Source organism: Psammomys obesus, unplaced genomic scaffold (genome assembly GCF_907164565.1).
Source record: "Psammomys obesus unplaced genomic scaffold, mPsaObe1.curated_primary_1811, whole genome shotgun sequence".
NCBI classification, from domain to species: domain Eukaryota; kingdom Metazoa; phylum Chordata; class Mammalia; order Rodentia; family Muridae; genus Psammomys; species Psammomys obesus.
In genome coordinates, this window is record NW_026586383.1 from 10,061,708 (window position 1) to 10,072,050 (window position 10,343).

At 54.2% G+C, this 10,343-nt stretch overlaps 1 protein-coding gene across 1 annotated transcript in view; it reads right to left on the reverse strand.

Annotated features, from left to right (window-relative positions):
• Positions 1 to 10,343, reverse strand: part of Ulk4 (unc-51 like kinase 4) — a 246,945-nt gene that overhangs the window by 217,991 nt on the left and 18,611 nt on the right. Inside the window, exons 14-17 of the mRNA XM_055601553.1 lie at positions 9,542 to 9,602; positions 7,999 to 8,180; positions 6,606 to 6,652; positions 2,368 to 2,446 (exon numbers count right to left, since the gene is read on the reverse strand). Of these exons, the coding sequence (XP_055457528.1) occupies positions 2,368 to 2,446; positions 6,606 to 6,652; positions 7,999 to 8,180; positions 9,542 to 9,602 (369 nt within the window). The remainder of the gene's footprint in view (positions 1 to 2,367; positions 2,447 to 6,605; positions 6,653 to 7,998; positions 8,181 to 9,541; positions 9,603 to 10,343) is intronic.

The window sequence follows — 10,343 nt, forward strand, 5'->3', positions numbered from 1 at the left end:
ACACTCACACACACACACACACTCATACTCACACACACACACTCATACTCACACACACACATACACACTCACACATACACACACACTCATACACTCACACACACACACTCACACACACACATACACACTCACACATCACACACACACACAACGCAATACATGAGGCCGAGTCTGCCTTTGTCTAGAAGGCTGCCTTGACCTTGCCAACCCTCAGACAGAAACTGTGACCAGTGCAACTGCCAGATCCTGAGCCCGCTAACTGCTCTCCCTCCCCACCACACCCTCACACAGACTGCCAACTCCCCACGGTTCCCTCGGTGCCTGGCTGCCCCCTGGTGGCTGCTGAACTGGATACAGCCAGTCGCTTGTGACAGAAGATTAAAGAACATGAAAGAAATAAAAGTTAAATGTTAAACAGGCCAGCATAATGGTGCTTGGGGGGCAGAGGCAGGCGATCTCTGTGAGCTCGAGGCCAGCCTGATCTACTGTGAGTTCCAGGCAAGCCAGGACTAACACAGGGAGACCTTGTCTCAAAAATAAAAAAAAAAAAAAGTACACACACACACACACACACACACACATCACCAGGGTGTCCCTAGAGCTATTTCAACACACTGTGTAAACTCATTATTCAACAAAATTGGGGTCACTCTTGCGTGCTCACTCCAACAATCTACACACAGCAGTAGCACCCTTCTGCCGAGGTCAGGGGCCACAGACAGCAGAGTCTGTCCTTCCCCAGTAACGGCTGACCCGCAGGACACGGCTCCGTGGTTGGTCTCGCCACAGGCGGTGGCACCAGGTTTTCCGGGCCTGGGTTGTCTGTGGCAACCGGGGTCAGCTGTGTCACGGCCGGACATGGTGCTCAGCCTCACCTCAGAGCATGCTCATAGCTGCACAGGGTTTCCAGCTTCTACCAAACAGAATACTCTGTTAAAGTCGTGAGCCGTGGGGGCAGGGGAGGCGGCTCAGGGAGGAAGTTGTCTGCCACACAGGTGAGTTCACATCCACAGCCTCCCGAAAGTGAAACACGGTCACACGTATCTGCGACCCTAAACTAGAGGCACAAAGGCAGCTTGAGGGCAAACCCCCAGCCGCGGGCTGGTGAGAGGGCCTGTCTGCAAAGACAAGGTGGAGGCCGAGCGGGAAACACGCGACCTCTACCTGTGGCCCCACACCCACACGTGCGCCTACCTGTGCAAACACACACACCACACAGAAATAAAACCGTGGGGAAAGCTGGAAGCAGGAAGTGAGACAAACATGAGAGCGCTGTTTCCACGCCCCTGCACCTCGTACACGGCGGGAAGCAGAGCAGCGGGATGAAGGTGTCTGTCCTGAGCGCCACCGTGGCGCGGTCCTGCACGCCCAGCAGGCAGGGGCAGGCACAGGCCCCGGAGGAGCAGCCACAGGTGGTGGTGGTGGGCCCGTCACCCCGGGTGAACGGCAGGCCCTGCAGGTGTCCTCTGCACAGACCCCGGGATCCCGCAGGGGGAGTGTCCGTCACCAGCGACACCGAGAGCCTGGCACACCCTGACCCAGCTTCCCCGGTCATGCCACGAGCAGCCCTCAGCCTCAGGCTCCGGTGGCATCTCCAAGGGGAACTGAGGGTGCGAGGGGACCCTGCTATGACCCTCAGCTCACTGACGGCCAGGGTGGATTCGGCTTCCCAGCTGGCATGGTGGGCGGCCCCTTCCTCCCTCATGGCTCTGTGTGTCAGAGCTGCTGTTGCCGTCACTCTGAGCCTTCCCAGATGGTTGAGCACACACAGCAACACAATGGTGGACTGACTGCGTGGCTCAGAGTCCCTGGGTAACCGCGAAAACCTTTCCTTTTCCCCCTTTCCAGTTCTTTGAGACAGGGCCTCACGCTAGGACCTCGCTGGCCTGGAACTCCGCACAGACCGGGTCTGCCCTCCTGGGATGAAGGCATGTACCACCACCACACCCACCGAAAGCCTTTCTAAGTAACCCAGTGCTCGCCCAGCGAGTGTGCCCGCGGTGAGACCCCGGCATTAGGAAAGGCAGGAGGGACACCCACCCCAGAAAATGTCCTCACACTGGGCTCAGCCGACAGGGAGCAGCTGTCCTGGGGTAAGGGGGATATTCAAGTCAGTGTGAAAGCCCACAGGAGACAGACTTAAACAAGAGCTGCGCCTTAAATCGGCCCGCGGCCTCTGTGGCCTCCACTGAGAGCCTGAAATGTGACTTAGAGCCCAAGGCCGGAGGGTCCTTGTCCATGTCTTACAACTGCCACAATCCCTCAAGTTAAAGGTAAGCGAAGGCCACTGAAAGCCGTGCACTAAGTCACACAATCAAAAGCGGTCTTTTCTGCCATGCACAACGTATCAGCAATGAAAGAAGTCACCTCAATAACGGGCACATTCTCCTGAAGGTCTGCTGTGTGCAAGGCCAGCACGCCGACCACCCGAGCCACCTTGGACCGTCTGGAGAGAGAGAGAGAACACAGCCCTGAAGCGCAGTCCAGTGGCAACATCACCACACCAGCCACCATCGTGAGGGCCCGAGTCGAGTGTGAGACGGTGAAGAGGGGCAGGGAGCAGGGCCCGGCTGTCCTGGGACCTCCCAAGTGCACTGGAGCACGCCCACGCCCACGCCCACTCACACACACACACACACACACACACACACATGCAGTGACAGAGCAGGCCCACAGGCAGGGAAAGCCCCTCACTGCAGGGGAAACCTGAGTCAGTGTCTCGGTTTAGACAGTTTCTGCTTTAAAACCCGGGGAACAGGAAACCTTACAGTTAGCAGCCTTGCCAATCTTTTTCTATTTGGCTTAATTTTGCTTTACTTTATCTGTATTTGTGTTTTGCGGGTGTGTAGGCACGTGCACGCAGTGCCTGTGGAGGCCAGAGGAGGGCGGCTGTGCCCCTGGTGGCTGACGGTTCGATCCCCTAGCTGGCTGGGTGCTTGTGACTGCTGGGCCGGCTCTCCAGCCTCGGTTCTTCTGTTTCACGGGTTTTAGTGAGGTGGCTTTCCGGCATCCCACAGAAAAGGTGCTGATGAGCTATAAGCAATGCCTCAGAGTGATCTGAGTAACAGAGAAGTCGCTGATAATATTGCACAGGGAATAAAAAGCCATGGAAGCAGATAGGACATGAGAAACGGGCCTGGTGGGACGGGGGTGCACAGCTATGAAATTATGAGATAATAAAACTTTAAAACCCTTTTCCTTCTGAAAACTGAGGTGGTGAATTGCGGAGGCCCACAGGCTCATGTTTTGTAGTTTCTTTACAGGAATCTCGGAAACGTGGCCGGGCAACATGCAGCCACCTCCCAGAGCAGAGCCAGCCCTGACAGGCTCGGCTCCTTGCCGGTTCTCTGAGAGGAGGGCCTCACCTAGGGCTCCCAGGCTAGCCCTGAGCTCCTGACTCTGCTGCCTCAGCTTCCTTCCTAAGGACTGCCATGAACGCTGCCATGACTAGATACGTTTGCATGTCTTACACATCAAATAAGAAATGTCAACCACAATCAAGCAAGCCACACACAAAGACAGACAGGAAGTCCCCTCCCCTTGACGAGTGCTGACTAAACACAGGGCCCTCGGGAGTCTACTGCAATGAAAGACTCCTTTACCTGCTGAGAACCACAAACCAAAAGAAAGGCTGGAAGTGGAACCCAGAGAGACAACACCTCCTGAGAGCCATGGAAGAGGAGGCCTTCAGGAAGACATGAGATGTCGCCACAAGCGCTCTGTACTGGGGGGCGGGGGGCATGGGCACAGGTGGGCAGTCTGTGGTGTCCCAGACTGGAGCCGGGAAGGGGCTCATGGTGGTCCGGACGAGAAGGTTCCCACAGGCCATGTTTGAATATTCTGTCCCTAGTTGCTGGAACTGTCTGGGAAGGACTGGGAGGTGTGGCCTTAGTGGAGAATGTGTGCCATGGGGTGGTTTCAAAACCCAGGTCAGGCCCAGCTCTCAGGCCATCTTGCTGCATGCCTGCCTAAGGCCATGCTCCCTGCCATGAGGGCACACTCGAACCCTGTGAACATGGAGGCCCCAAATGAGCTCTCTCCTGTAAGTTGCCCTGGTCACCAGGTGGTGGCGGCACACGCCTTTAATCTCAGCACTCGAGGCAGAGGCAGGGGGATCTCTGTGAGTCTGAGGCCAGCCTGGTCTACAAGGTGAGGCCAGGACAGCCAGGGCTACGCAGAGAAACCCTGTCTTGAAAAACAAAAACAAAAGTAATAAACAAAACAGTTTAAAATAAATAAATAAATGCAGTAAGAGAAGAAAAAAGTTGCCTTGGTCACGCTGTCTTAGCACACAACAGAAAAGCAACTAAGACTGGAGCAAAGGCGAGACGCCAGCCTCAGAGGAAAACCCAGCCAAGCCACTCAAAGCTCAAATCCCAGCACCCACATAAAAGCCAGATGTGGTGATGTGCACGGCTGTAATCCTAGTACTGTGGGGGCAGAGACAGGAGGTGGGAGACGGCCTCAATAATATTAAAAACACCTTTGTTATGGGCAAACAGACACATAAAATCATGGCAGGCCTTATTAAGTCTGTGCTCCCACATGGATAACAAAGTTGGAAAACTAAGATTAAAGCTGTCAAATCTGAAAGTAGCATTTGAAAGCAAACGAAGAGGCCAGCCGAGAGTGGCCCACTGTCCACCCACGGCCTTACCTAGAGTGTCCATGCTAGGCAAGGTTCCAGCACTCAGGAAGGCAAAAGGCATGAGGCCAGCCTGGGCAGCTCAGGAAGACACAGCCTCAAAAAAAAATTCTTGGTTTTGTTTGTTTTTATCATATGTAGACCAGGCTGGCCTCGAACTCATAGAGATCTACCTGTCTCTGCCTCCCCCGGTGCCACATGTCCAACTAAAAAAACAAAATTTTAACCACTAAAAAAACCTTTTTCTGGTGAAAGAAGTTTAATTTAAATAGTAAAAATGGTTTTTAAACAGTGCTTGAAAGGAATAAAACCGAAGCTCCTGGCACTACCCACAGCTTGCTGGGCTGTGGCTGGCACACTCCCCAGAGAGAGGTGGCGAAACAGTGACATCGCCACGGGCATGGATGGTGCTCTCTTCACCAGGTGCTGCAGCTGCTTTGACCACAAAAGCGAGTGACCCCACCTTCAAGAACGAGGAGTGAAGCAAGCGCTCAGGAGAGAGCTGGGCTCTCCAGCCTCCTGACTGGAAAGACGCTGAAGCCGGCCAGAAAGTCTTCCCTGCAGAGATGCAGTGTGGGGCTGCCGTGGTTATGGCAGGGGTGGAATGCACCTGATAGGCGCGGTGGCTGCATGTGGACAGACGTGAAGGCCCCGTGTGGACAGGCGCCGCAACCAACTTCCCCGCCACCAGGAGCTTCTGACCAGCTTCCAAGCATTAGCCAGAGACCTCTCAGTGCTCAGAGCTCGGCTGAGGATGATCAATAACCTCCCAGGAGAAATAGCCCGGCAGTGAGCTGGAGCTGACTGTCTGTGCCACACTGCAGTCTCCCAAAGCACACGTGGCCTCTAGAGGACCCCTTGCCTGTTCCCCTCATTTTTTCCAGTGAAAAGGATTCTGATAGAGCTTTTCACTTTATAAATACACTTGAGTTACCAAAATACCGCAGATTTTGTTTGTCCTTACTGCAGTTCAAATGCAAATACGGTAGAGTATTACTTAGGTAGACACTCCCAGTGATCAGTTTAAAAGATTGGAAAAAAATACAAAGGACTGTTGAATAATGGACGTTTTTAAAGGCTCATATTTTTACTGTAAGTCATAAAAGTGGAAAGCTTGCAGACAAAAAAAGAAAAGAAATAGAAGCGCTGAGTCAGCAGAGGGCGCTGCAGACCAGGAACCAACATCCAGCAAGCAGCAGAGGTCTCCATGGTTGTGAAAACTCAGCTGTCACCCTGCAGCCTGGCTCCCTAGATCAGGGAGAACAACACTGAGATACGAGCAAAACTTCTCTCCAAAGCCTTTTTGCACAGTCAGCAGCACGGAGGAGAAACTACGGTCACACCTCTGCCAGCCACTGCAAGGTGACAGACAGCGATCAGATCACAGCACTCCCCACTGTGAGGCACACTCACACCAGCCGCCCCCCCGTCCCGTCTCTGCCTCGGAGCAGGTGAGGACACCCCCACTGTTTGACACACTCACACCAGCCCCTCTGTCTCTACCACGGAGCAGATGAGGGTGCCCCACTCTACAGATAAGAACACTGAGGCTCGGCAGGGAATACGATTTGCCCAGTCGGGGTCCCAGTCCACTCTGCACCCACACATGCCCCGAAAGAGAAGGCTCAGGAAACGGTTCCCTATGTGATCAGGTCCCGCCATGGGGAAGAGCCCAGAGCATCCACACAAGAGCATCTGTTTCCATGACAATAGGACAGTCCCATTTCTATGACCCCACGGGGTGATCCTGCTACAGCAGGAAGACAGGACTGATGTAAGCAGCAAACACAAAAGGCAGGGCAATCTCATGATTGACACTTCCGGGCCAGGGAGCCAGGCAGTGGTGAGTTGCGTGGACCTCCAGGTCACCCGGTGACTTAGGGACAGTGCTCATGATGAGGTGTGCAGCAATAAGTATAAAACCACAAAGAAATTGCTGTAAATGACGCGTGTTACTTACATGTCCCAGTTAGGAGCTATTCGCAAGTGCTGGATAAGCAGCTGGAACTGGGATTTAAAAAGAACACATCGAAAGGTGAGCTTTACTCAGAGCCGTGCGGCACACTCACACCAGCCCCTCTGTCTCTGTCTCGGAGAGGCACCCAAAGCGGAGTCTGAATTAGCAGAGAAATTCACCCCAGGAGGTGAGACTCCCTCCCAGAGGTAATTACTGACAGAGGCAAACTCAGCCAGTGTGCTAACACGGTAATGTAAACAAAGTTCAGAACAGGGCACGGAGAGTTAAGAGCAAGTGCTCCTACTGCCTCGGGCCCAGGCTCAGTCCCAGCACCCAGGCTCACCAACCCTGTAACTTCAGCTCCAAGGGATCCGACACTCTGCCCTCCAAGAGCACCTGGTGCACAGGCGCACGCAGACACACACTAACACACACACACAATTAAAATAAAATCAATCTTAGAAGAAATAAGAACACGATCTAAGATTTGTCCACTGCTCTCTGACATTTTACTCCGCCTCCCCACAGATACCCCAACAACCTCTACACCGACTCAGGAGAAAATGAACTGAAGCTCCCTCAGGACGATGGGCTCAGGCTGGTGGAGGGCTCAGCCAAATGCCCGGCGGTTACCAGGGAGGGCCACCAACGAGTGAGTGATTCTCCCAGAACAGGAAGTGGGACTGTAAGGCCCTATGTCCTTTAGCCCCAGACACCTTGGCCCGAGTCCAGCTACCCAGGACAGGCGCCCAGGCCACCTGAGTCCACGGCAGCACGAGGTCCGCCTCCTGGTCACAGACAGTGGCACAGTGGCGGTGGCTGCCATTAACACTTAACAGAAATGGCAAACGGAGCATCCAAAGGCCATGGCTGGAACACACCTACGCAACTGCTGTAAGGCAGGAGAGGAGGGAATTTTCATGAACTTTCGTAAGGATAATTTTCATGAAAAAAAAATCACTTTTTTCTTTGTAACCAAATCAAATTACAAGTGTACCCAACTGGACCTGGTGGCACAGGCCTATAAGCTCTGCAACTTGGGAAGGTGAGGCAGAAGGATCACAGGAGAACCTGACTAAGCTAGAGAAGGAGGTCAGCACAGGCGTGGGGACTTAGCTCAGATAGAAACTCTCAGGCTCCAGCTGTGGCCCAGTGGCACAGCACCTGCCTAGCCTGTGTGAGGCCCTGAGACCCCAGCTCCTTACAAAACAGTTCCAGGCTTTGGCTTATTGTTTCATTGTTTCGGTGCTGGCCGCTGAACTCTGTGGGGCACTCTGTGGGGCATGTTAAGGAACCCCTCCACAAGTGAGCCGACCCCCGGGCCTTGTTTAAGTGTCTTTGAAATATGGAGACCAACTGCAGGGGGAGTGGCCCGGGAGGTGTGCCCAACACCTACCAGCGGGGAATGCAGCAGCCTGGTGGCCAGCTCCCTGTGCGTGGCCACCACGCACAGATAGCACAGGAGGTTGAGCTTGGCCCTCGACGCCCCGGTGCTCTTCTCGCTGGAGTCAATCTGGGAGCAGACCTGCTGCAGGAAATCGTTCCAGTCCTGGTCCTTCAGAACCAACAGCTTGTCCACTGGAGGGGGGGTGGGGGGAGTGAGCGGGTGTGACTCGGAAAAGCTGAGCAGATGCTGTGTGAACAGAACACAGCTCAGCTGGGATGAGGAACCCTCGTGAAGGCGTCAACAGAGACGGTGGCAAGCCTGCCGCTCTGAGGGGCACTCGAGGGCAGTGCCCTACCGTGGGGGACTGAGCTAAGGCAGTGATGATGATAACGGTCCCTCCATGCCCCAGAGCAGGACAAGCTTGCCTCCAGGCATGGAGACATGCTGGATGCCCAGAGTCCACATACAAACACCTCGGGAGGCATGCCATTCTGGCCTAACTGCTGAGCTCCAGATCAACGAAGACGGTAACACTGGGGGCCAGCCCCGTACTCACGTGTACCTGCACTCACACACTCACACACACACACACACACACACACACACACACACACACACATGTCCATACCCGTCTCCACACACTTTTACAAGTCTGATAATGTCAAACATACCCAGGTCGGTAGGGTGGCTGGCCAAACCTGGTTCTCCAGGCAAAACAAATGCCAGAAATGGCATAGAAATGTACAGGTTTCGGCTTATCTCTATCTACAGACAGACTCCTTTACAGAATTTACAAATGTTCTCTGGCTCTCGAGGGAAGGACTGAGTGACTCTGGGTTTTCACACGTAAAGGCTGTTGGTGCAGCCACACAGCGGTTCTGCTGTATTCCGGTCCCTGGGGAGCATCCCTCCCTGGGCTCCGCTCTTGCTCTGATCAGGACGAGCTTGGCCTGCACAAACCTTTAAGACCTGCGTCTGTTTTGTTACTGTGAACTTAGTTCCAACCACAAGGCGCCTTAGCCACAGCAGAGAACTGGCCCACCAAAAAAGATCAACCCGTGGTACACCTAACTTCCTGACGGTCACGCCAGGTAGGACTTCACCGGCTGCAGGGAGAGAACCAGCAGCCTTTAGCTATCTGTACTCAGACACCAACCCCACGAAGTGAGCCGTGCTCCCTTCCCCCACCAAGAGCCATGTCCCTTTTCCCACGGGGTGAGCGACCCAACCCTGCTCTGCGCTGTCCTGGTCCTCGAACACAATGCCAAGTCCCCTGGCTGCCGCCACTCACAGCATCGCAGACATCCCCTGGCTTTACCAGGGAAGGGCACGGACCCTCCAGCCAGCCAGCAGCCCAGGAGCTTCCCCACCCGCAAAGGGCGTCAGCCCAGGAAAAGTCCACAGCTGGGCAAGCTGCATGTGCGGCCAGCCTCCGCTGTGCAGGTTCGACCGGAAAGTAGTGCCGAGGAAACGCTACTCAGTCCTCGCAGAAATAAGGCTCGTGTTCATATCCGTGTGCACGGCTGGAATGCTTGAGGGGCTGTGGCCTTACCAGAATATGCCGGCAGGTGCAAGATCTTTGGATCAAACTTGATTGCAGGTTGTTTCATTATCTGTGGCAGGAAAAACACTGTTGAGAAGCCTTCTCCCTGTGATAGCAATCTCTAACCAAACCCAGACGGACACGGCCAGAAAAGAAGGATCAGGCACCTGACCGTCAGCACAGGATACAGGCCGGGTGTGGGGCACACCCCAAGCCCAGCCCTGGGAGGTTCAGGCAGGAGGGCTAGGTTTGCCTGGGCTACAGAGCCAGACCCTGGAATCTCAGAGTACCAGCAAGGAAAAGAATTCAACAGTCGAGTGAGATTAAAAGACATGAATACAGATTCTTGAAGCAGGTGACTCTGTCAGACAGACATCTGACTGGAAAACAAGGCAAACACCTGTTAACAATAAAATCTTTACCATTTAACAATTCAAAAGAGGTGAGACAAACTTCTAGACAGATACTTCAGAGAAACACTGCTCAAAAATAATGAAGAAACAATTTGTTAGGCTGGGGCGGCCTGGGCAGGGTCAGCGGGAAGGGTGGAAGGTGGGTGCTCTGTTGGGAATAACTGGGGAGGGGAAGAGAGGGGGGCTGAGGTCTTGGGAATAGATGGGGGAAGGAGGAAGGCTGGAGTCTTGGGAATAGATGGGGAGGGAGGGGGACTGGGGTCTTGGAAATAGATGGGAGCGGGAAGGGGCTGGGGTCTTTGGAATACATGGAGGATAGGGTGCTGGGGTCTTGGGAATAGATGGGGAGGAGGGCTGGGGTCTTGGGAATAGATGGGGGAGAGGGGCTGGGGTCTTGG